This window comes from Poecilia reticulata, linkage group LG17 (genome assembly GCF_000633615.1).
Source record: "Poecilia reticulata strain Guanapo linkage group LG17, Guppy_female_1.0+MT, whole genome shotgun sequence".
Classification (NCBI taxonomy): Eukaryota; Metazoa; Chordata; class Actinopteri; order Cyprinodontiformes; family Poeciliidae; genus Poecilia; species Poecilia reticulata.
In genome coordinates, this window is record NC_024347.1 from 1060753 (window position 1) to 1086631 (window position 25879).

Below are 25879 nucleotides of genomic sequence, written 5' to 3' on the forward strand. Positions count from 1 at the left end.
TTGAATGTACAGCAGACGCGCGAAACGGTAGGTGTCAAGCGTCGAACTTGAAGCGTCGGACGCGTTTTTGACGTGCGTAACGCGTTTGGTGTGAACGCACTATTTGAATTTGAATTATGGCGCTTGACATTTTGCTCTACACCCAACGTTTTGCGAGACTGGTTTACATTCAAGGTCTATACGGAGGCGCGTCGAGGGCGCAGAGTGTAAACGCATGAGGCAATAGACTACATTAAATATACAAAGTTACATAGTCCTGACACCACTAAGTTTAAGACCTTTAATTAACGTATTTACAACTAATTTATACTTTTCAAATGAATTTAAAAAACACGAGCAATCAATGTCCGATTCCTCACCACTTGGGCAGTAAGCTAGGACTCCTAGGCAGAAATGTTTAGGCTAAGAAGATATGAACTCTCAAACAACTGAGAATCTTTCAGAATATGGGCCCATGTCTTTCCAAAGAACAATGTGTACATCACATCACATTTGATGGGGAAACAAAGCAGTTAAACTGTTATATTGGACCTTTATTTAGAAACAGCTAAAGCATTTAGCCGATGCCAAAACAACGTTATTTCACCAAATATCGCTGTTATGGCAAGACTTGGTTGGTTGACTCTCAGTGATTACCCGGGGTTATGGTTACCAAAACTAAAAGACGAGTTATTAGTCGTACTTCTTCACAGGGGGCCAGGTTGGTTCAAGTAACTTTTAATTAATAAAACCATAACTGGAAAACTGTTTTCTTACTCTGGTTGTCTTTGTGTGATATGGAAACCAGTTTGATGTGTGATATAAAAAACTAAATCTGACATGAGAAATTCCTCATCTGTAAAAAAGGAAGAAAAAAAAATTCCTCAGCTACTCCGAACAAAAAACAAAAAAAAAGACAATAATTTCAAACTTCAATTTTTTTTATTATTTGTACATTCACCACTGATAGGCGTACTTAAAGAATTAAAAACAAAATGAAATCTTTGTACTAAAATGATAAAATAACGATAACAAAAAAAACAATATTAAAACCATTGGTGGGAGAACATATAATGCGATCTCCTCTCTCAGGCCTGTATTGACAGGAGAGCTGGATGGGAGGAGGAAAAGATGGAAAGAGGTTCAATGAGGACATAATCCGAGCTCGTGTTAGTCGTGACGGATTCTCTCCCACAGAGAATGATCTCATCTCTTAACAGAGAAACAGGAACACTGCATTGTCTTAGTAGGTTTGTTTTTTTTACACTAAGTCAAAAATAATCCAGAGCTGCCTTATTTAAAGACTTGATTTTGCAGATATTTTAAGTCTGTACAAAATGCCAAACAGGGATTTTTCTGATATTTTCCGATTTCTGCGAGCAAATGCGCAGACCAACAAATTTTCTCTTCAGGCAGAACTGGCAAAAAAAAAGCGTAGCTTTTGTACTACATGCAGCAACAAAGGAAGTCCTCAGCAAGTTGCAAGATGCTGAAACCCAGAGGAGTCAACTGCAGCTTAAAAAAAAAAAAAGTATAATCAGCATCTAGACTTTGAAGAAAAAGTGGACTTTGTAGTAGTATGAAACTGTCCAGTGTGCCGTTCTGCTACGTGATCAGGACAAAAAACTGAAAGAAAACGTCAGCGAAGGCATAAAGGAGATGATTTGAAACCTCAACCGGATTGAAAACAACACTGCAAAACATCACGGTCTCCGTAAGCATGACTGCGGTCTTAGATGTGCTTTAAAAAAAAAAAAAAAGTGACTCTTCTGAGAGATGTGGAGAAATGACATCAGTTGGTCCTCTGTTGGGTCTTTGTTGTAACAAAGTACATGTAGTGAAAGGCAAATGCAGGAGCGGCGGTCTCCATGGCAGTCCCGTCAGCGCCTCCTGTCTCTCGGTTCGCTCCGGCTGCGCGAGCGCCGGCTTGATCCCGCTCCGCCGCCCCCGGATCTACGGTACCCGTCCCTGCGTTTGTCGTTCTCCCTCTCCCTGTCTCTGTCCCTCTCCCTGTCCCGGTCTCTGTCTCGACCTCGGTCTCTGTCCCTCTCCCGCTCTCGGTTCTTGTCCTTCTCACCCTCGCTCCGGTTTCCGGCGGAGGTGCCCGCCGCTTTCGTTCTCTCCTTGCGCTCTTCCTCCTTTTTCTTCTCCTCCTCCTCCACTTCCTCTTTTCGCCTCTTCTCGCGCTCTTTCCGCCGCTCCTCGCGCTCCTTTACCTCTTCCGCTCGAGCTGCTTCTCGCTGAAGAAACTAAATTGAGGAAACAAAACAAAAAAAAAGGACGAAAAAATGTTTTCATTATGAGATACGTTTTTCTCAGTAAAGTGACTTGGGAAGTCGAGAAACATTAAATTATAAATACGCACCTTAAAATATTAACTTTCCCACTGTTACTGTTTATTTTTACTGACAAACATTGGAAAAAGTCCAGAACATTTTGTTCTAAAATCTCCTTTAAAGGACAAGTTCAGTGCGAGAAATGTATCCTTTAATAAGTAAAGATGTGATAGTAGCACTAAAAAAAAGCAAAGATGGAAAAAAAAGAGAAAAAGAATTGGATGTTTTATTTTCCAAGCATCTTCAACGAGTCAAGTGTCTGTGAGTCTTGGAACAAATCTAAAGACTAAACTGTAACTTCACTGCAAAAACACAGAATCTTACCAAGTATGTTTAGTCCAGTTTCTAGAGCAAAAATCTAAGTATGTGTGAAATAAGACAAAATTAACTTAAAAGTAATGTAATTTAAATCAATAATGCCTCAGCATTGATTTTTAAAAAAGTATTAGATCAACTGGCAGATTATTTCACTTATGGGAAAAATATCTTGTTATAAATCTGCCAGTGGAACTAGCACTTTTGTAAAAATCAATATTTAAGAATTATTTACTTTAAAAAGCTCCTATATCTTGGTTAGTTTTGAGTTATTTCACATGTTCTAAAAAACTAGACCAAAAATACTTAGTTTGTGCTTCCTCAGTGGATTTATTACGTTTTAACAGATCAAGAAAGAAAGCAATCAACTGAGTTTTATTTTGGGATATCAGACTGTCACACTTTTAACATTTTTGTAATAAAAAAAATTGCTTTAAAAAAAAGTCTGTTTCAACTTTACAATTATGTTCCTTAAAATAATAAACACTTAAGTTTGTGTTCGTAAGGCAACAAAAAGAAAACAAAAAATGTTTAACATCCGCTTAAAAGTTGGCCTGTGGTTCGTCTCTCACCTGCTCCTCTGTGAGGGGCAGCCAGTAAATGCAGGGAACCGCTTTAGTTTTGCGGAACAAGTCGTCCAGCAGCTTTGCAGGAGGATCCTCGGCTAGTTTGAGAGAGAAAACAACAGAAGGTCAACAAAAATGTATCATCGATCCCACTGTGAACATGTTAAAGGATCCAACATGAGCCGTCCCCCTCTCACCTTTCTTTTCCGTCTTCTTCTCCTTGCTCTTCCCCCTCTCCTTCCGCCGTCTCTCTCTGGACTGAGACCTTCGCGCACCGCCCTCCCTCTCCTCTCCGGGTTTCCCAAACTCCTTCACCTTATCTCGGTCCCACTCTCGCTCCGCCCGCGCCCGCTCTCTGCGCTCCATCTCCCGCTCGCGCTCCGCCCACTGGTCCCGCTCGGGGAGAAGCGACGGCAGGCCCGCCGTTCGTCCACGTCCCGGGGCGGCGGCGGCTCCCGTGTCCTCTCCTCCTCCAGGCCTGTCGCCTGCTCCCGAGGAGTTTTTCTGGTAGTCCAACTACGAAGAGGAGAGACACGTTTCCGTTACGAATGTGCGGAACATTTTGTCGATATTTTTCTAACAGTGAAAAAAAAAAGCCAAACAAAAAAAAAAAAACAATTTCAAAACTGCGTTGCTTCTGCAACTAAAACTACATGTGAATAAGTTTGGTGCTAAAAATTAAACTTATGCAGTGCCATCATCCTCCTACCACTTCCTGTCGTCTCCTTCATCTGTTCTGGCAGTAATAACATCCGGTTGTTGATCACGACTAATGTGACGCGAAGAAAAAACGTTTCCTTTGCAGGTTTGCGAAATAGGTCAATTTTGATCCTAGCGCCAAAATGTTTTTCGAAATTGTTTCCACCAAGCAAATTTATTTTCGTAATTCCAGTTGATTAATGGAAAGTCAGTCGCTGCAACACAAAACCCAGACTAATGGACTCTTACCTCATCCTGCTGGCAGAAGTCTACTCTGAGAACCTTCGGGTTGCTCTGGGGCCATTTCACTCCGTGAAGAGCTGCCCGGGTAGCGGCCGCCTCCTCGGTACTCGAGTACTACGGAGAAAGATTCAGGGGAAAAAAACATAACAAAACAAAACAAAAAAACAATGAAACTTTCAAGAACCACAATCGGGCTCAAAATGTGCAGGATGAAAACAAATATGGGTAAAAACTTACAGTGACGTAACAGTGGGACTTGATTTTATCGATCCAGAATCCATCCTCCACCAGAGTGCCGGTTCTGCTCAGCAGCTCCTTCAGCTGGCCGAGTGTGAACGGCCTTACCTGGAGAAAACGTTGCACAACGCTTATGACCGAAAAATGGAAACATTACGCAATAGACGTTCAAACTGGAAATGTCCCAAAACGTTATTTCACTGGCTTTGATTCGAGAACTTTTCAAGCATTTTCAAGGCAAGTTTTCAAACTTTTACAGCACTGATCTTTGGACGTAAAAACAATAAAATGAAATAAAAGACCGTTTCAGGTCATTGTTATGTAATATCATTTATAACAGTTATTAATATTTTATTTTAGATAATATTTTAGATTACTTTAAACCTGTTAAAACGATCAAATCAGCGTCGGTCATCATCCAAGTATAAATCATAGAATGATGATTTCATTTCTCAGAAACTCGGTTTTTTTTTTTCTTCTACAAGATAGAATAAAAGATAAAATGTAAGTTTTTTTTCTCCGCCCAAAAAAATTACCTAATTTCACACTTTTCAAAGCTGCTAATTTTTCCACAAACAGGCAGCTGACACAGCAGACTGTGATCACCACCTGCTGGAACAAACCAGTCGAACCTCATCTACTTTGGATCTGCTTCCTAAAATAAGCTGCGAATAGCAGCTGTAGTCTGACAGGAGCGTTTTCTCACCAGGTTCCAGATGTGAACGATGCTGGAGGCTTGGCCTCGGGGCGGTGAGGGCTGCCTGGCTGTGCGAACCGGGTCGTCGATGGTGATGGAAACGCCCGTTTTCTGCTGGCTGATGGAGCGACGGATGAGGGTGTCGCTGGGTGTCACTGGAAAAATGTTATGAACTGTGAGTTTAATCTTGTTAACAAATAAAAGGAAAACATCAGTTTCAACTTTTTAGCTTTGGATAGGTATTCGACGCGGCTTTCTTCTTGTACCAGTGTTGGTTTCAGTATCTTGGCTTGCTAGTGTTGGCGACTGGGTTTCCACAGTTGCTGGGAGAGACGTGTCCATCTGCTCCTCGTGGGCCGCTACGCTTTCCCCCTCTACCTGAGAATCGTCTTCCTCAAAGTCGTCCTGCCTCATTCTCTTTGCTTCTTTCTGTCCGTTCTCTTGGCTCTCGACAGGCACCACCTGGAAACGGAGCAGAGAGCAGCGTCGCAAACGTGAACGGGCTCGTTCCTGGTCACCGTGTTTTTAAAAAATTAAGAGCTGCGGCAAATGACCTGCGTGACGGTGCGTCGGATCTGAAGATCCTGGTCGGAGCGCTCCCGGTCTTCATCTTCGGCGCCAGACAGAGCAGCTTCCTCAGGATGTAGATCCACTACAGCCTCCTGGCCGACAGGCGGCCTGATGTCTGGGATCAGGGACTAACAATAAGAAAAGGGGAAAGAACAGTTATTGGTCTTTTGTCGTTTTTGGTATAGAGGCAGCTTTTACAACAGCCTAGGGCTGTCATATGAGCAAATCTGATAAAGTTTAATATATTTCAGTACAGGGTTCGCACACTTTTACAATGGTCAATGTTAGGCAATTTCAAGGTAAGTTTGAAGCTTTTTCAGCACCACACTTTGGAAATCAATACATTACAAAGGAACAAAAAAAAAAAAAAAACAGCTTTGGTTGTATGGCATAGTTTATTTCTGTTATTAATAATGTGTCATGGTAGTAATCTACATCCTACAACAGGGTCAGGGTAAACCAGAATATGGCAACATTTACGCTTTGAAATGTCTCTCTCTTTCACAGACCTTATATGTCTGACTGGTAACAGGTCAAAACACTAAAAAATAAGATTTTTTTTTAATAATGTTACTTAACATATCAAATTTACGCCAACCTTTATTTCAGTTACCTACATCAATAAGTCACCGAGCCATTAGGAATAATAAATATTCATCAGACTGAAACAATCCAAAGAAATCATGCTAAGACAAATTACCTTCCTGCACAAATTAAATGCTTAAAAACAATATACAGAAAAAGTGATAAACAAAATCTCTAAAAAAAAAAAAAATTCTCAAACCAAATAGAAATAATTTGTGTTAACTAAAACAACTAAACAAGAACTAAAACAAGAGAAGTTTAGTCTGATGTAACTTCAGATGGTTGGAAAAAAAAAAAGTCTGAAAATTTCTGGCTTCTACTGTAAGTAACTCTTTCTAAATTTAGGCTTTACATCAAATATTAGACTGCATTTTATTACAAAATTTAGTTTGAATATAAAGCACTTTCAAGAATTTACACAGAAATCAAACATTTTTCAAATTTTGAAAACACCTAGTTGGAGTTGGGCATTTTAGGTCAAGCTTTTCAACAAACTCTGTGCCAATACGTTATTAAATATATTTAATACTTAAGTGGCTTTTGAAGGTAACATCAACTACAAATGCACACCGCCTTTCTAAAGCAAAATTAAAAACCATGAATGATTTCACTTCCACTTTACAATCATCCACTACTTTACATTCAGTTCGTCACATGAAATGCGATAAAGTTTGAGACTATAACAAAATGTGTCAACTTTTGCAAGGCTGCAAACTATTATTAATAGAAAAACCTTACGCAAAATACTGCAAATACCTTGAGTGATTCAGTGGTGATGCTGATGGAAGGTTTTTTGGCAGTGACGGCTGTGCTGGAGCCCCACCTCCTCTTGCGACCTGCCACGGCCCCCGACTCGTGTTCGGCCTCTGCGCTGCCTGGAGACTGTTTGCTGCCTGGTACGTCAAGGCATACAGAGATATAAGCAAGACGCCAAAGATAAACAATGCTTTCATTGAGGTAGAATGTGTAGCTCAGAGTTTGTACTGTTTTATTTGAAACACTTTACAAATTATTCAAGCAATGAAACTTATTAGGAAGAAAGAAGCACAAAACTAAACCAAGCTCTCGTTTCTCTACTGTGTCAGAAGTGAGAACTTAGAAGTCAATTAATGTACTCACTGCCAAGGGAGATCTTGCGTCCGGAGAAACCCTTTGGTGTCTGAAAAACGACAACAAAACAAAAACAATATATAAGAAAAACAACCCAAATTACATGGGATAGCAGTATAAGAAGGAGAGCAGTGGCAAAGATCCGGTTGGGGGAAAGAAAGAGCAGCAAGTGTGAGGGTAAAAGTAAGGACTAAAAAAGGACAAGGACAAACTGCTCTGCAAGGATGTTTTCAAATTCCTTGCAAATGATGGCTGTCATATATATATATATATATATATATATATATATTTTTTTTTTTTTGTGTTTTTTTTTTTTGAGGAGAATAGAGAGGGGATGCATATTTTAGCAGGCTCAAAATCCATATTGCCAAAAAAGGCATCCCTGTGCTAATTTGAATAATTAAAGAGTCAAGAGTGAAATAACTTTTTCTACCTAACCAGAATAGTTCCATGAACTGCTGGTACAGGTTTTTAAATCACTATAATAATATTTGAGGAGAATAGAGAGAGGGTGCATATTGTGGCAGGCTGGAAATCCATATTGCCAAAAAATGCATCCCTGTGCTAATTGGGGGAAATAAAGAGCTGAAAGGATTTCACCTTTTCTACTTAATGACACTTGTTCTCTGAGCTAATGCTATAAGTTTCATATCAACAAGACGGATGCAAATATTTTCAGGCTCATAAATTAAAATGCATTCCCTCCTACATTAACAGACTAGAAAGTTAAGCATGATATAAAATGCTCTACATCTGTTTTGTAATGCTTTTAAGTTATTATGGTGCGAGAGTTTAGAGCGATGCGCGCTCCCGCGACGGGGGATGCAATTTTGGGCAGGCATGCGTTTCTGGGCATAACACCGGACAGGGAGTGAGGGCAGAACAGATAAAATTGTAACATGATGGGGGGGAAAAAAAAAAAAAAAAAATGCTATTATTAAGCAAGGCTGATTTTGAAGGTTGATGTGAGTTAATCCACTTCATGAAGCGACTTTTTAATATTCCTTCAAGAGCAACCGCAAACAACACAGTATGAAAATCTCTCTGTTCTTTGGTTATTAAGGGTTTTGCGGTTCCCGTCTTATATTATTTAGTGTCTAAGTTTAACGATGCGAGAAAACTTCAATTTTCTGTTTATACCGAGTAGATTTTTTAAAATTCATAATATATATATATATATATATATATATATATAATGCTAGAGGTAGCCCTTTATGTTATGGGAAGATGGTCAGTCCTCTTGATACAAGAGAAAACTCAGATTTTAAAGAAAATATTTGCTTATGATTTAATTGTTGGTCCACTGATAAAAATCAATAAATTTTCGATTACCTCATTAATCGATAACTTATGTCCCTAGTCCGAATATTTCCACGACAGCAGACGTTATCAAAATTTAAAGATACATTTAAAGAAAAACCTTTTTCACAGCCGATTCTCTGGCCAACATTACAACCAAACTTCAAATTAACTACAAATTTTGAGACAGAGTGAGATCTACTTATTGGAGTCACTGCAACCTGATCTTTACTGGAATGGGAATGGTCCAATCACAACTGGACCCTTGTTGCCCGATTAGACAACAAGGGTTCAATCAGTGCTGGCTGAGACGTTGGGACTGGAGTGTGAAGCACAAGTGCGACTATCTTCTAGGTTCAGAGCCCTGAAATGTGTGTTTTCATGAGTCCTTCCGATGCGTCACCAACAGCAGGAAGGATGACGATCAGAACCAGACGCACGCTTTAGACGGTCACCAAAATCCACAACTTAAACGTTCAGTTCTCCGTAGCCACATTAAGCAGCAAATTGTTCTTCAGTTTAAATAGAGCAAAAAAAAAAAAAGAACAAAAACAATAAAAGTCCAGCTAAACGCAATCCAGAGACAACATTATTAGTGGTTTCAAAGATGAAACAAAATCCAAGCATCCYTGTAAAGTTGCCGCAGTTCCAGTCTGTAGAGAAAATATCTGAGAGATGTTGTTGTGTTCCTCACACTGATTGGAAAAACAAAGCACGGATCATCAAGAAGCTGCTGTCATGTTCTTTGAAAGTTGTGATCCAGTTAATAGCTCCAGAAGGCCATCTTGATGAATACATGGCAGCCTCTGCTCTTTTGTAGTTCAATTTTGTGGGATTATTCGTCATCTAGACAATCAGCTGGAGTTTGAATGTCAACCAAAGTAAGAAAACTTCTAGTTTCAGACAGTTTCCATTTTAACATTGCAATTAAACCAATGAATAAACTGATCAATAAACTTGAGCACAAAACACATCTGTGTATCTAATTGTAAAAAAAAAAAAAAAATCACAGTGGTATGTGAAAAAAAAAAAAAAAAAAATCACAGTGGTATGTGTCTATTTGTTGACAGTTTTGCCATCCATCCATTGGTGTCTTACCTCCTCACTGGACTCTGAGGACTTTTCTGGATCCGCCATGGAAGCCTCTTTCTCCTGCCTGTGTAAAGGTTAGAAATGCAAATCAGATACTTATTCTTATGCGGACCTCGAAAAGGCCTGCGTCAGATAAGAAGCTGTTGGGGATTTTGAAAACTGGACTATTATATTTGAATGCGAGACATGATAAGGTGCTTCTGGTAGTTGTGTCTGATCCAGCAAAGTGAAGCCGGGGAAGCTCAAGGTGACACAGATAAAACTCGTTTTTAGTGTGGGCACAGCTGCGGCGATGTCGTGTAAAACCAGAGCAGCTGAACAGACCTTTGTTGTTCCTCCTCCTCTTCTTCCATCTCGCTGTGTTTTCTCTTCCTGTTTGCATCCGTTTGTTTCTGATAATTTAGAAAAGGCAGAATATATATATATAAAAATGAAACTGCATGCTCAAAGTGAAGCTTCCTAAATGGGAAAGATTTCATCCCAAATTATAATTAAAAAAAAACAAAAACATTACCTTACAAAACATAATTTTCTGTCATGATTTACTAAAAAGGAATAAAATACAATTACAATTTACCACTGATAGGATTTAGAACAATCTCTTCAGGTAATAAACTAATAAAATGAAAAATATTTTTAGAAGTGTTTTGATATATTTTTTTCATTTAATTTATTTATTTCAAACAAGTTTTTAAAAATAAGTCATCAGTAGGACAAAGAAGACGTGTACATATCCAAGAACAAAATAATTAGCTTGTCACTACTTTTCTGTTTGAGACGGAGCAAGAAAAAGTGAACGCGTATTTAATCCTGCCCCTTTTCTCAATTTAATGAATTTTATTACTTACCGACTCAGAAATTTGTAATTAAAACCATGTTATAATATTCATATGTCAATATATATTGCTAAAGAGCCAACAAATAAATTATATTAAATAAATACAATTATTTTGAATGATGCTGGTTTCCTGAGGCTAATTTTTACTACTGGATTTTACACTTGAAACAGACTTATGATGGATTTCAGTAAACGTCTGAATATTCGCCTGGATCGCTTTGGAAAGATTAGGAACCAAATTCAAAATCATCGGACATGAAGTCCATCTGACTGTCTTTTACAGTGACTTGAAATAATGAATAATGAACTGATACCATATACATAAACTGCATTAGATTGAAATAAATAAATTAGTTTCTGTCTGTAAAATAAAAATAATAATGACAAAAGTTGTTTTTTTTCCACCAAGTAAAATGTTTTTAAAAAAACGGGCAAAAGTACTTGGTGCAAATATCATTTAGCAAGCATAAGGAAAAGGCAAAAAGAAAGACAAGTAGAAAGAAAGAGAGGAAGGAGTAAAGAAAAAAGGTCAAAAGAGAATGAAAAAAGTCAGGAAAAGAGAAAAAGACAAAAGAAAGACGAGACAAAAAAATGTAAAGACAAAGAACGAAAAAAAAAGAAATGCAAAAATAAAAAAAAGACAGAAAGGCAAAAGAGAGACAGATTACATCACGTTCCAGTCAGCAGGAACAAAAAATAATATTTCCAGTATTCCCTCAGGTAGATAACAATGAGTTATTTTAAAAAGCAAGTGTAATAAATAAAGGTTCATTATGCTGCTGACCGTAGTGTGAACGTCTCCATCTGCTGTGTTAATCCTGGCTACAGGCAGCTCTTTTTCAGGATGGGAGGCCTTTGGGCTCTCCTTCGAATCCTCAGACTGAGACCCAGCTGCCTGTGATGATGAGCCTCTTTCATGTTTCCCCTCCTATAATAAAAAGTAAGAGTTGAAAAATAGTTAATATAGAATTGACAAAATACTTCTTTATCCTTTTTGTAAAAGTATACGACGTGAACAATTATTTGGACTTTTTCAGATTTTTGTCACACCCATTTGTTACAAGAGTTTATACATTTTTAAACTACACTAAGTGGGGGCGGGGGGGGGCAAGCTGATTTCAAATGTTCATTTTATTTATTAGAAGGAAAAAGGCTACTAAGATTTACATCAGTTGGAAAAGTATTACAAAACCATTTCTAAAAATGGAGGTGAGAAACAAACCCTCCTACCTAAATCAGCCCAAAGGTTCATTCACAAAAGAACCCAGAACATCCTAGAAACTGCAGAACACACTGGTCTCAACTCAATCCACGGGGAAAAACATCTCAACAAGCCAATGAGAAGTGTGCAACTTTGAAGCAATCGGACTGGCTGACATCAGGTTTTAGCTTTGCGCTACGCTGCCCTCTATGCGTCTGGCATGTTTAAAACAACACTCAGTGGTGTATTTCTGAGTGTTCGTGTCTGCAAAGAAGAGTAGGTCTAAATCCCTGCACAGCGATGAGAAACACCCTTTGCTAATGCTTGATAGCAGTTATTGCCGCCAAGGTCCTATTGACAGTTCCACCACACTGTGAGAATTTAACACTGGGTCATGCCAAATAGCCTAGTTTTCAAACTATATGTAGATTCTTATTTCACACATAATTTATCTGTCCAAAAAGGACAAATTGGAGTTTGTTGGGCTTACCTGTCTCATCCTGGAGGTGGAGACCGCTTTATCTTGAGAAGATGAGGATGAACTGGATGATCGAGAAGACGAAGACCCAGAGTCTGAATCTGAGGAAGAGGAATCGTTTGACGATGATCTTCGCCTTGCTTTTTTCCCTTCTTTCTTTGCCTCTCTGCCACTTCTATCCTCAGAAATTGAAGAGTCTTTCCTTTCATCCTTCCCCTCAACAGACTCTTCGGTCTTTGGCAAAGTAGCCTCCACCGTGGATGTTTCTTCTCTGGAACCCGGGTGGGCTGCAGTGCGGTTGGTGTTCATGCCGTCGAAACCAGTCCCTGTAGAGCTAACGGACACGGCGCCAACATCCTGCTTGGACTGAATCTGTGCGTCTTCCTGGTTAGTGGAGGACAGGGCTCCTCCTGGTCTTTGACCCCCAACGCTAGTCGGTGAAGTGATGGGGGATGCCCGAGGCTGGGGGGTGTCAGAAAATGTACGGGGCCGCTTGATGATAATAGAACCGGACTGAGGTCGAGCTGGGGAGTCCCTAAGGAAGCGAAACTTCTTAGACGATGATTGTGGAGAAAGAGGTGTGGAACCAGAGTCTGAGGGCTGGGATTCACTCTGGGCCACCGGGGCATGGGCATTTTCTTGCTCTGGCGCACTGCCACCACTTGGAGGAAGAAGGTTAGCATCTCTCTCTTTTTCTTGATGCAGTGCTTTCTTCTGTTGCTTTTCTACCATCTGCTTCTCCAATTGTTCCTGTTCCAGAGCACGTTCTTGCGCCAAGGCCTTCTCCTTCTCCAAGGCCTGAGCTCTTTCTAGTTTCTCCAACTCTAAGACCTTTTTTCTCTCAATCTGTTCTTTCCTTTCTTTCTCAGCTCGCTCTTTCTCCATCCTCTCCCGTTCCAGAGCTGCCTCTCTCTCAGAGTGCTCTTTTTTCTCCCTGTCTCTTTTCTCTCTTTCCAATGCTTGCTCTCGTTCTATTCGCTCTTTTTCCTCCTTTTCCAGTTTTTCTCTCTCTAGAGCTTTTTCTTTTTCTATTCTTTCTTGCTCTAAGGCATGTTCCCTCTCAATCCTCTCCAACTCGGCAGCTTTCTCACGCTCTATTCTTTCCTTTTCCAATCGTTCCTGTTCTAGCGCTTTCTCTCGCTCTATCCTTTCCTTTTCTAATCTTTCCTTCTCCAGAGCCTTCTCCCTTTCTATTCTTTCCTTTTCCAATCGTTCTTGCTCTAGAGCTTTCTCTCTTTCCAATCTTTCCTTTTCCAATCTCTCCTGCTCTAGAGCTTTCTCTCTTTTTATTCTCTCTTTTTCCAATCGTTCTTGCTCTAGAGCCTTCTCCCTTTCTAATCGCTCCTGCTCCAGCGCTTTCTCTCTCTCTATCCTTTCTTTTTCCAATCTCTCCTTCTCCAGGGCTTTCTCTCTCTCAATTCTTTCTTTTTCCAATCTCTCCTTCTCCNGCTTTCTCTCTCTCAATTCTTTCTTTTTCCAATCTCTCCTTCTCCCGGGCTTTCTCTCTCTCAATTCTTTCTTTTTCCAATCTCTCCTTCTCCAGAGCTTTCTCTCTTTCTATCCTTTCCCTCTCCAGTCTTTCCTGCTCCAGAGCTCTCTCTCTCTCTAGCCGTTCTCTCTCCTTGGCTCTTTCTCGCTCCATTGCCCTCTCCATCTCCTCTCGCTCCAGTTTCTCCTTCTCCTTCCTCTCTTTCAGCAGACGTTCTTCCTCCAAGGCTCTCTGTCTTTCGAGCTCTTTTTGCCGCTCTAGCTCCATTGCCCTCTCTCGTTCCTCCCTCTCTCTAGCCAAAGCTTCTTCCCTCTCTCGTCTCGCTTTTTCGAGAGCAAGCTCTAGCTCTTGTTTTTCTCTCTCCTCTCTTTCTAAAGCTTGCTGGCGCTCAATCCTCTCTCTCTCCCGTTCCAGATCGATGGCTCTTTGTCGTTCTTCCTCTGCAGCCCGCTCAAGTTGTCTTTGCTTTTCTTGTCTTTCCATCTCAATCACCCGCTCCCTCTCTCTTTCCTCCGCTACAGCGGCCTTGCGTATACCCCCAGATAGTTGGATGTGGGCTGAATGCGTGCCTGGAATCACTCCAGCGGACCCCAAACCATCTAGAGGTCCTTTGCCAGGAAAAGCCATAAGTGAAGGTGAACCGCTGTCTTGCCTGTCACCTTCGCCATCAGGGCCATGCCAGCCTCCTCCGGAGAAGGCACCCTCGGACTCCATTTTACGTGCCAGAAGGGTAAGCGGACCGGGTTTACGGTCGGCACTTCTCTGCGGCTCTGGGCTGCTACTGCGACTGCCGCTGCTGGATGAGCCGGAGCTGGAGGAGCTGGGTGAGTGGCGGGCCGCGGCGACAGGGGGACTCGGTGGGCTCTGTTTGGGGGTGTCAGGTAAGGGGAACGATAACTCTGGAGGTGGGGAAGGAGGAGGCGTTGGCTGCCGGAGCTGAGGAGACAAAAGAGGGGGGATGTGCTGCTGCTGGGGCTGCGGGTGGCGTGCTGCACCGGACCGCGCCGCGGGCACTCTGGCCGGCTCCCGGAGGCTTCTTCTCGGGGCGCTGCTGCCCCAGTCTTCGTCATCGTCACCATCCTCCTCGCTGTCGTCGTCGTCGCTGTCGCCTGCAACTTCGCTGGAGGCAGAACCTCGCTCTGACCGCTGCTCTGAGGCAGGAGCTCGCATGGCCATGGAGCCAGAAGCAGGGGGGCTGGACACGTCTGCCTCCTGGTTCTTGTTCCCCTGTCCTGCATTGACCGAACCAAAGAATCCCTCTCCATCCGAGGGCCCAGGGGGCTTATGTTGAGCAGCTGGTGTGACTTCCTGATGAGCAACGAAATGAATTATGATAACCTGTCTTAGAAATATAGTGACTAGATTGGTATTTCCACAGACTTAGTTGTATTGTTATTCATTTAATATTCATTTAATCAATAACTGGAGTGTAAAGTAAACTATACATGATTTTAACCTTTTTTTTAACAAATCAAAAATCTTGAGATCGTGCCATTAAAATGCAGTCAGACCTCTTTTACTGCAACACCCCCAAACAAAAACCAGTGAAACAGTCTGCCTTCAAAACTCCCTTGTTAGTGAACAGAAGTCATCTCTGTGCCTTCAGCTGAGTATAAATCCAGCTGTTCTGTGAAGGCCTCAAAGGTTTGATATATACAATAAGTCAAACAATATGTTAGTTGGAGATAGGCACCAGCAACCCTCCCGACCCCTCTGAAGGACAAGGGTGTACAGAAAATGGATGGATGGATGGATGTGTTACAACAGACACATGATATATATGTCTATAGTTAGTATGTCGGATAGAATATGCAATATATAGAATATTCACTGAACTGCACAGCATTCTGGGGGATGTAGACAGAGGAAAGACTTTAGCTGCTCAACCTCTCACAACTAATGTGGGTGGCACCAACTAAGTCACTCGCTTTTTGGTTACCTCGCAACAACCTGTTGAGTAACTTGCACGCAGCCGTTTAAGGTTTTGTTACTGTGCCTCATAACTGTTTAAAAATAAAAAACAACAATGTGAAGTGATGACTGTGGATAAAACAGGAAAGACCAGGACACCATTTTGGCTGTATTTAACATATTTAAAACAAGAAAAAAACTAATCAATAATTATCAATAGACTGATATAAAATGTTTATCATCAGACTGTTTTTGGCCATATTGTCCAGCCCTAGTTTAGAGTTGAAAATATTGTCAAGAGCAAGGAAGATGGCAGACAAGAAGAAAGTTTTGTAGAAGCTTAAATCCTAGTTAAGGTCATAAAACAGCATCGTAAGTGTTGAACATTTTATACAGATCAATCCCTCATCTGAAAATCCAAGACAAGGCCGTCCAACTAAATAAACAGGCTGTACAATGAGAGCATTGATCAGAGAAGCAAACGAGAAGTCAATGTTATCTCTACAGACCCAGAGCTCAGATGGAAAATCTTCTAATAGGACTGATATTACTTATTTAATCCACATATGTGCCCTTTATGAAAGACTGGAAAAAATAAAGCCACAAGAGGTAATATTTAACATTTGCCGCAAGATAAGTAGACACAGCAAACATCTGGAAAATTGTGACATGCGCAGATGAAACTAAAATGCAAGTTTTTGGCTAATATGCAAAGTGCAATATGGAAAATTAACGCTGCACAGCAATCTGAGCACTCATTCCCCATTGTGCTGTTGTCCTATATGGAGGAGAAAACTAGTCTGGATTTGATGAAATTGACACAGATTTTAATACAGAAGAAACCTGTTAGAAACTACGAAAAAAAAAGCTTCAGACGAGGGTGGAGGTTCCTGTTCTAGCGGAACAACTCGGCACACACCAGAGCATACTCTGTACAGGTTCAGATGAAAGCATGTTCATGTGTGAGAATGAACCGGCCAACATTCAGACCAATTCCAATTAAGAAATATGTGGCAAGTAGAGGTGTGCCGATCGATCAGTCACCGATCACAATCGGGCCAATTTTCGTGAAAAAGTGCATGATCGGTGATCACGGTCTCTTGTTGCCGATACCGATCACCTGCATCTMATTTTGCAGCCTGCCTGTGCAGCTGGTCTCCTCTTTCCTTCAGTCTGCGCAAACGCGCAGCAACAAATCCTAAGCGATGTGGAACTATAACGCACTGAGTGAATGGGGAAGTTTGCGTGTTGCAGCTGAAAATTGAAGCACATCAAAATGCATCAACACAACGAAGCTAATACGACATAAAAACAATGCCAACTTGACGGAGTTTGGCTACATCGAGGCTCACCTCAATAAAAAAGACATATGGAGGATCAGATAGCAGGTAAAGCAGTGCACAGCTACAAACACTCACCCGGATTAGCATGACGGTCAGAAACCTAAACAAATGACCCGCAAAATTATTTAAGTCTTCGAGCTGCGATGTAAGACGCCGGTTCTGCTCTCGCTGTTGAACCACTGCTACGCGCTACAGCTAGTAATATTTCATAGACGGAGCGTCACTTCTGCTCCACCTGGTAGTGACTCTCACACCAAACCTCTGTTTAAAGCTGCAGCATCTAACCTAAAAAAAACATTTTACATACGTATTAAAACTTTCGCTGTCCTAACATGAGACAGATAAATCTCTGAAAAAATAATCGATCTCCTCCCTGCTGTGCATAATTACTCCGCTCAGTCAGAAACAGCCAATCAGGACTAGCAGTAATCAGCTAGCCACCATGCTATCAGGAAGTTTTCATTCAGTAACTCTGGATTGTTTATTGTAATGGAACCTGTATTTGCCTTTGAATGTTAAGTTTTATACTTGAATTTTTTTGGCAATGTTGAGAGATTTTTATGACTCTGCATTATTTAGCCTCTTCAGAGCCTTCATATGTTATCAGTCTGTTAAAGATAGTATTATTGATAGCAGTACAATTTGCACAATGCCTGTTTCTTCTTAGGAAAAGTTATTAAAAACAAGTTTTTGTCTAAATTAAGGTGAACTCCTGGTTCCTTTTTCCACATAATGTAACTGGTAGTGTTTATGATTAAAAAAAATAAAATAATAATTATGTGATTGGTATCGGCGATTGGTATCGGCGATCAGCCCTCATGGGTGATCGGTATCGGCAGGAAAAAACCTGATCAGCACATCTCTAGTGGCAAGCCTTAAAATATTTGTTATTTCCAGGCGCTCTTGATGTATTTTATTTTTCAGCTTAAGCCAATCCGAATGCAACAGTGAGCAAAAATATCAGCACCTAGATAAGCAAAGCTGGTAGGGATACACCCCAAAACGCTAGTTATTCAAAGTACTGAATATAAACAGACACCACATTTTTCAGTTTTCTATTGAAAAACATTTTTCTTTGTTTGTCTACTTCATAATTGTGTGCAAATATGTGGTAGTATATCCTGAAGTCCCTCTCCTGCGTTGCAGTTTATGGCCATAACGTCACAAAACGAGACGAATTCAAGGCGCATATCTGTACATGGCACTACAAATTTTCTCATACAACCAAAAAAAGTACCTTTAATGGGGAAAGGAATTATAAAAATAAAAGACATGCAAAAAAAAAAATAAATGAAAGAAAAAAGCAGCTTACTAACCTGGGCAGGAGGAGGGCACGATGTACTGTTGTTAACCTGCGTGTGGCCCTCTTGCTCTGCTCACAAACAGAGAATGACAAACTTTCAAACAGACCAAAGAGGCCAGTCATAACTAATAGCAGTGGACGGATCTCTAACAGCACTCACCGTTCGTTTCATACGCTTCACGGGCCTCTCTCTCCAGACGCTGCCTCAGGAGCTCTTGTTGCTTAGCCAGATACTGCTTGATAAAACTGTTCTGGCTCATTTCCTCGCCAATCTAAATATAGATATGATATTACAAATGAAAAATGATCAAGCACAGTCCCGCAGGGGCAACCGAATGCACTTTTAAGCAGACATATAAAGAAGTGGTGTGTTAAAACACATTCAGTTATTTATAGATCAGAGATTGGAGCTTAAAAAGACTCCCAGCCTTTGAAATGACAATAAAAGCACCTCTGAGATTTACCTGAGAGTTGGGCTGCAGTCCGACATGCGGAGTGGAGGTCTTCTGCAAATTCTCCAGCATGAGAGCCTGTTGTGGAGATATACGATTAATAAAAGGGATGAGCATATGGAATGTAACTAGCAGAAAAAAAAATAATCTCACTACTTAACATGTAACCAAATTAAAACCCACATTTTTTCAAGAATCCTATAGGCATATTATATGATAAATCTACTTAAATGAGTGCACAATTAAGTAAATGAAGAGAATGATTGTTTTTAACAAACTAAAATCTGAAAATGGGCCACTTATGTGGTAATGTGCTCAGACTGATGTGTACTGTTATGCTTTTTAGTTTTCTGACAAGAATGCTTTTTAAATATAAGCCAAACAGTTTGGTTTTGCCCTCATCTGACCAAGTGCAAGGTCGTGTCTTAATGTGCAATACTGCTTTCATTTTGGGAAGACTGACTGAACGATGCTCAGTGACATGTTTCAACCATGCACATAACACTTTTCAAATATATATTTTTTATTTTGTAAAAGAAAAGAATGTAAAAAGAAACCAACAATATTATTTTTCCTTTCACTTTACAACTATGCTCAGGTTTGTGTTTGAATGTCACATATAATCCCTCCAAAAAATCTGGAGCTTTTTTGCTGTAATTTGACAAAATGTGAAAACTTTTCTAAAAAGCCATGCAAGCAAAAATGCTCTTCTTTTTTCCCCTAATGTGGAATCTGATGGTCTTTATAGATAAATCTACATGCAGTAAGCAACCAGAAAACCTGTTGATACATTAACGTTTCCATATCAGAAGCAAGTAAGCTGGGTTTAGGTAATGGGACCCGACCCAAAACAAACAAATGTGGCAACTGTCAATATATGGGCACATTTTTACAATGACACTTAATCATAAGCATTATTATTGAGCTCTTTGATACTATAATAATTAACCGCATGCACAATGTAAGAAGTAACCTAACTGAATGAACAAGGTATTATTCACCATGGTATATGAACACAAATAAATACATACAAACTAATGTCTGATAAATGTCAAAGACAGTATTTTTTTTACAACTTGGCAGCCATAAGATTCTTAGCAACAAAAAAAATGACATAATGTAGCAACAAGTGATATAAAGCCCTAAAGTAAACATAATAAAATATGCAGTTGTCAATAAGCGCTGATTACATTCAAAAAAGGAAAAACAAAAAAGTCAAACGAGCTAGCCGCTGACATTTGTGTACCACTTAATTATTTACTGCATTTCAGCGGGTACATTGCACACACGCCGCGGTGTTTGACGGGACAGAGACTGACGCCAAGTTTCATGGCGGAAAATGTCGAAATGTAAACAAAGTGGTGCAAACGAGACTCACGGGGAGCGCACCCCAGCACCCTAACCGGGTTTATTTTGTAGTGGACACAGAAGCGAGCCAGCAAGCTCAGGCCACCGCTCATTTCACTGCGTTAGCAGGGGGAAGCTAACAGGCTAACTGCACAACATTACACCAACAAACAGTTTAGCGTTGGCTAATAAGTTGGATGAACTACAGTGCACACATTGAGATCCGCAAGGCTGTGCAGACAGAACCGCAACAAGCAAGTACGCGGAATAAGCAGACATTTAACAGCTGGGCTCAGCCTCGATAACTCCACTACGCTCGGCAGTAACGACACTCAGTTATCGGCCCTCTACGGAGAGCATCAGCCCGTCTCATCGTTGACGCTAGCTAGGGATTCACCAGCGGCACTGCGTTTCGCTGTAAACCTTACCCCTTTAAGTCTTTTAATGAGAGCATTCTTCTGTCCGCTTTTCGACAGCCCCCTCTCCTCCAGGGCCGCTTTGAGGTCCGCCACACGGAGGGACTGGAGCGGTCTCCCGTCCAGCGTAACGTCTTCGAGGTCCGCCATTTTCCGTTCCTCTAGTCAGTTCCCAGCGAGTGCGCCGAGCGCCGCCTTCCTCCACCCTGCGTCACCGCCGCTCACTTCCCGGTGTTGTGAAGAGTCACGGTCCCCCATCAAGATGCGCCTCTGCACAGCGTTTTACAGCAGCGTTTAAATCCGTGGTGCATTTAAGTCGAGTCGTACATGGAACTGTAAATCTCGAAATGATTTCGAAATTAATGTGATTTTTCTCGTTGACAAATTAGACACACATCATAATTCTGAAAACTCCTAAAAAGAGAGCGTGGTATGTTTACTATCATGGTATCCGCCTAACTTATGAAAATATTTAACATATAAATGGAGGTCAGTGGTATTGTACTGATCTCCCTTTTAGCACCTTAACTGGAGGCGAAGCCCAAAATTAAATTTGTCCTCAGGACAATATCTGGTATTGAAAAGGGGTGTTTTGATATTTGATTAAAAAAGAATATGATAAAATAATTGTAAGCCTCTTTCAAAACAGATTATCTCTAGTACGAAGTGTACAAATGCACCATGACGTATACAGCCTGTCGCCGTAAGCTTGTGACAGTAAGAATGCGCATTTAGATGGTGAAACCCATTTCGACACAACACCTCTCATAAATATTAAAATAACTAAAAGAAAAATAAAGTTTACAGAACACACAATTCACATTATGCACTTCACATTCGTGTACATATATGTTATAAATCTATATCAGTGTTTTAATTTTTGTAGCTTTAAACAACATTTTGCGCAAATCCTGCGCAATCTTCACTTCCGTGCAAAAAGAGGTTTTAAACTGTTTCCGTTTCCTGTGTATTTTTGCAGCTACACGACTGCTGCTAAGTAGACATAACAGGTATCTAAATATGAGCAAAATGACGTAGTTTAACTTCAAATTAAGCCGGTTTTTGTAATTAAAACAGCTGGTGTTAAGTGATGCTAGCTTTAAAATAACGCTCGAGCGGCGGTCTTGCTTAAACCGCATGTAAACAAACCCGGGAGGGTTTCTCCGCCGCTGGCGTTTCAAACTCCAGCAAACTTTTTTCTGGTTGAAAACACTTTCTGAGAAATGTCGTGGTTCAGTCAGGTCAGTCAAGGTCCATGCCAGCGGCAGGCCGCTGATGGCCAGCAATTTACAGCCCCGAATATCCTCGGCAGCCCCTATAATCCCACTAGTGTACCAGCAGGAGCAGCGACCCCTGCTACCCAGAGCAACAGCGGGGCTGGCCTGCCTTCTCCAGGCCAGTTTGACCTGCCATCAGCTCCTCAGGCTGCAGCCAGCCCTCCCAGCCTGGAGAACCTGTCCTGCGCCGGTCAAGACAGACAACCAGAGCCCATTTCCTATGTGACCTTCCAGGAGCAGCGGTGTGTCCTGAGCTGGTTCCAAGGCTGGAATGACCCCCAGAAGGAGAGGTTTCTGCAGGATCTTGTTGGCAAAGCCCTGCCGGGGAAAGTGTGCACTCTCCTAGACTCACTCAGCACCCTCCAGGTACTCCCTGCTCTGTTACAGGTGAACATACATTTCTTGAGATTACACTTAAAAAAAAAAAAAAAAGAAATCTCAACTACTGCTTTGTGACAGGTCAAAGACAAACTGCCCAACATCTTTGAGTGCCAGCTCCGGCTGTGGACCCAGTGGTTTGAGTCCTGGGGGGAAGAGGAGAGGAATCATTTCCTGCACATGCTGGAGGAGAAGGACCCCATGTTTGTTGCCCACTTTTACAGGAGTGTAGCTGGCACCGCAGGAAGAGACTGACCAGAAGTCTGCATCAGAGGACATGCCTGCAGATACTGCATTCCTTAGATTTCCTACACACTTCTTACATAGAAAGTCCACACTTTTAAAGTCTCAGATACTCAGATTTCTCAGTCAACTTTTGCTCCATATTTAAGAAACAATAGGTTTTTGGATGATTTTACATCAGATGTTCGTACAGTGTTCAGATGTTAAAGATGGAGCCTTGAAACATCACAAGGGAGCTGATGGATGGATGGCTGGACAGAGAGATTATTCAACAGAAGGCTGGATGGAGAGAAACGACAGATGTACAACTTTAAAAAATAACAAAAAAACACTATAACAGCAGTTTTTTTTTTCATGCAGACAATTAGGTGCGAACATAAATATTTCATTAAATATATTTCTGTTACTGGTCCAAACCTGGAATAAGTATAAATCAAATTCCATATTTTTCCATTCTTTTAAATAGAAATGCACCATCAATACCGATTTCTAATTTTCCTTGGCACTGTGGCCTGCTGATTCTGACTTTTGTCCGCAAGGCATGAAGCAAAGGAAAGTGGGGGAGGGGGGGAATGTTTTTTGATCGAGGTTGAATGAAGGAATTACAAGATTATCCCCATTGATGCCTCAAAGCACATGACAACGTCTAAAACATTTATATTTACCTCATGTCATTTGTTTATAGACCAAAAATAGTGGGAGTTTTGTTTTTTCTGCGTGTCAGATTTTTCTGGTAGCCGACACTCTGATCACTTGTTGTAAAACTTTGTGATTCTGATCTACGGATGATTGACTGGTGCGTCTCTGCTTTTCCAGACCCTGTAGGAACCCTGTTTTTTTTTTCTTTTTTGTTCTTTTTCAAACCCATGTAATTGTTTAAACTGTGATGAAATCCTTTGTGATCATTTGATGTGACTTGGGTTTTTTCTACAGAGATTTGTAATGTTTCTCAAGGCCAACGTGTTTATAATAAAAACCCGCTTTGTTTTATGAAGTTGGACGGTTGAGTTTCATTAAAACTACACAGGTTGCACTTGATGTTTATTACACCTAGAAAATGACAGTCAAGTCAATACACACTTTTAAGTTTGTTGATTTATTGAATCAAAATCATTCATAAAGACAATAAAATATTTGATTATTAAATCATGTAACTTTTGGACAAATGTGCCAAAACCAGACTTATTGTGTTGTTTAATTAATCCAGTCAGTTGATCCTGGAGGCAGTAAAACTATTGGCTGAGGATTTTCGACATCCTCAACGCAGTAGTTGAGAAACGGGAAGATTCTGTCGGTAAACTCTTGACCTGAGAACGAGTACAGATGAGATCTGGCACCAGAGTCGTAGAAGGACACCTGTCCCTTGTTGTAGTCCAACAGGATGCCCAGAGTAATGGGCAGCCTCTCAACCTGAAGGGTTACCGACGTCCTGTCAATCGCTTTGAGCTCATTCTGTTTGTTCAGGACAATGGTCCAGAAACCCTTCGCGGGCCTGAAGGACAACGATCCTTTTCTCTTGGCCGATTCGCTGACCATCCCGATGTGGTAGCAACGTTTATCAGCTACAGACACCTCCCAGTAATGGCGGCCTCTCGAGAAGCCGTTCGAGCCCAGAACGCCGAGAACAACGTCGAACCTGCCGGGGTTGTCCTGGAACGGGGGTACGTCATTGGTGGTGGATACCTCGGTGTTGTCGTTAAAGAAAACTAATCTGGGATGTGCCGTGTTTGGATCCCAGGTGATCTTTGCTGGAAAAGGGAGAAATGCAGACTGTGTTTGTTACATTTAAAAAAAAAAGTTTAAACATGCAGAATGCACGGTGTCTGTGTGTTAGTTTTAGGGTTGCACTGATAAATCGGCCTCGATTTCTTTAATTTTGGGTGACTGGCGTGAAACTGATCTTTCCACCGATATTATCTACTGACACAAAGGTCTGAAAATCAGCCAGTAGTTATGTTTCCATTACAAAGGTGCACAAAACTGTTGATATTTGGCTCATGTCGAAATACACATTTCCGCAATTGCTCCTTTTCCATTAAATATGAAACGCAATTAAAATCCCACGAGAATATGTCTGTTCACGTGATAAGTCATAAAAAAAAATTAAAAAAACATGCCGCGCCATCACCCTCCTACCACTTCCTGCCGTCTTCTTCATCTTTCCCGTCAGTGCTAACATCTGGTTGTTGATCACATGACTCGTGTGATGCGAATTTGCAATTTTACTAAATACACTAATTTTAATGTCGCTGAAAAACCACCTCCTCCTAACGTAAAAACCTTTTAGCAAAAAACATAAGGTTTTTTTTTTTAAATTGCTGGGTATCCATAAAGCAAATTTGTTTTCGTAATTCCAATTTGCCCAATTATATGACCGATGGAAATGCAGCTGCTGTCTCTTTTTGTTCTGCGGTGACCCGGTCACATCTTTATGTGCGTGGTTAACAGTCACACCACTGTTGTAAACTTAGTGATTCTGTTGCTATATTGAGCAAGTTTTCAAACAAACAAACCAAAAAAGTTTGATTACAATGGAACTGGAAAGCCTGTTTTTTTTTAAAGATCGGTCATCGACCAAAATACTGCAATCAGTGCATCTCCAGTTGCTCTCCTAGCAATCCTGACTCTTGTGTGTGACTCACTGTTATAGATGGTCCTGTCTTCCACGTTGGTCAGTTTAGCCACGACGTCTGAGAGGAGAGGAACAAAGCATGACTTCCTGGTTCTGATCTGAGCTCGTGTTTAACCTGTAGTTCGGAGGTGAACATACTGTTGTAGTCTTCCTGCAGCCGCTCCTTCTCCCGCTGCTGTTGCTCGAAGTCGCGCTGCAGCTTTCTCAGGGCGGCGTCCTTCTCCTGCAGCTGCTGATGGAGACGATCCGCATCCTCCTGGCTCTGCTGCAGCTGCCTCTGCACGTCTGTTTTATCAGAAGCTTACTGTGAATAACACAAAATGACACAGTAGATCCTCGCTGCAGGTCATTTTTTTTCTTTTGACCTCTCACCTTCACAGTGGGTGTTGGCGTTGCAGCACGTTTCCAGCTCCACCGTTTGCTGCTTTAAGTCTGAGTGAGAAAGGAGCTGCAGTGATTATAACGCCAAGCGACAAGAGACCATTTTCAGATCGGCGCATGAGAAGCAGTTTAAAATGGAATGTTATTTTCCGAGACACGTCCACATTCAGGTAATAGAGACTGATCTTTTCCAGTAGATAACAGGAAGGCTGAACAAAACACAGCAGCAGGGCTCATTCCATACCTCTATTGGCGATCTCAAGTTTTCTGTTTTCTTTATCCTGTGCTCTTAATTGTTTTTCCAGGTCTGAAAAGAGATGGAGAAGAATTGCCTGAGTCAAGTGTTGCATGCTGTTTGGGGCTATTTATGACACACACACACACACACACACACACACACACACACACACACACACACACACACACACACACACACACACACACACACACACACACACACAC

The 25879-nt window shown here is 41.2% G+C and overlaps 3 protein-coding genes across 4 annotated transcripts; 1 reads left to right on the top strand and 2 right to left on the bottom strand.

Annotated features, from left to right (window-relative positions):
• Window positions 1–902: 902 nt before the first annotated feature.
• On the bottom strand, window positions 903–20735 carry acin1a (apoptotic chromatin condensation inducer 1a). The gene is given in 19 exon segments (XM_008432974.2): window positions 903–2228; window positions 3203–3294; window positions 3394–3712; window positions 4145–4252; window positions 4376–4483; window positions 5082–5227; window positions 5339–5534; window positions 5627–5770; window positions 6984–7120; window positions 7347–7386; window positions 9735–9792; window positions 10053–10120; window positions 11351–11494; window positions 12258–13692; window positions 13694–15042; window positions 18305–18360; window positions 18452–18563; window positions 18756–18821; window positions 20519–20735. Coding segments are annotated over 19 exon segments (5085 nt in total). The 5' UTR covers window positions 20657–20735; the 3' UTR covers window positions 903–1859.
• Window positions 20736–21454: 719 nt separating this feature from the next.
• Window positions 21455–22501, top strand: lg17h14orf119 (linkage group 17 C14orf119 homolog). Of its 2 annotated transcripts, none has more exons than XM_017310098.1 (2): window positions 21455–22170; window positions 22243–22501. In XM_017310098.1, the coding sequence occupies exons 1-2, from the start codon at window positions 21730–21732 to the stop codon at window positions 22414–22416; spliced, it is 615 nt and encodes a 204-aa protein (XP_017165587.1). In that variant the 5' UTR covers window positions 21455–21729; the 3' UTR covers window positions 22417–22501. The 2 variants fall into 2 exon arrangements, with proteins under 2 accessions (XP_017165587.1, XP_008431197.1); XM_008432975.2 differs by having other exon boundaries at window positions 21456–22149.
• Window positions 22502–23432: 931 nt separating this feature from the next.
• Window positions 23433–25782, bottom strand: LOC103478883 (zinc-binding protein A33). The gene is made up of 5 exons (XM_008432976.2): window positions 25662–25782; window positions 25409–25468; window positions 25175–25321; window positions 25047–25094; window positions 23433–24152 (listed from the first exon to the last, which is right to left on the bottom strand). Exons 1-5 carry the CDS (start codon window positions 25765–25767, stop codon window positions 23599–23601), a joined length of 915 nt encoding a protein of 304 aa, XP_008431198.1. The 5' UTR covers window positions 25768–25782; the 3' UTR covers window positions 23433–23598.
• Window positions 25783–25879: the final 97 nt, after the last annotated feature.

Bases quoted from the DNA above. Each gene is read 5' to 3' on its own strand.
- lg17h14orf119 (XM_017310098.1), top strand. From the start codon at position 21,730: ATGTCGTGGTTCAGTCAGGTCAGTCAAGGTCCATGCCAGCGGCAGGCC. The intron at 22,171-22,242 runs GTGAACATACAT...GCTTTGTGACAG, and splicing joins TACTCCCTGCTCTGTTACAG to GTCAAAGACAAACTGCCCAA.
- LOC103478883 (XM_008432976.2), bottom strand. From the start codon at position 25,767: ATGCAACACTTGACTCAGGCAATTCTTCTCCATCTCTTTTCAGACCTG. The intron at 25,095-25,174 runs GTATGTTCACCT...CTCTCCTCTCAG, and splicing joins GCTGCAGGAAGACTACAACA to ACGTCGTGGCTAAACTGACC. The intron at 24,153-25,046 runs GTGAGTCACACA...TCCCTTTTCCAG, and splicing joins AGACAGGACCATCTATAACA to CAAAGATCACCTGGGATCCA.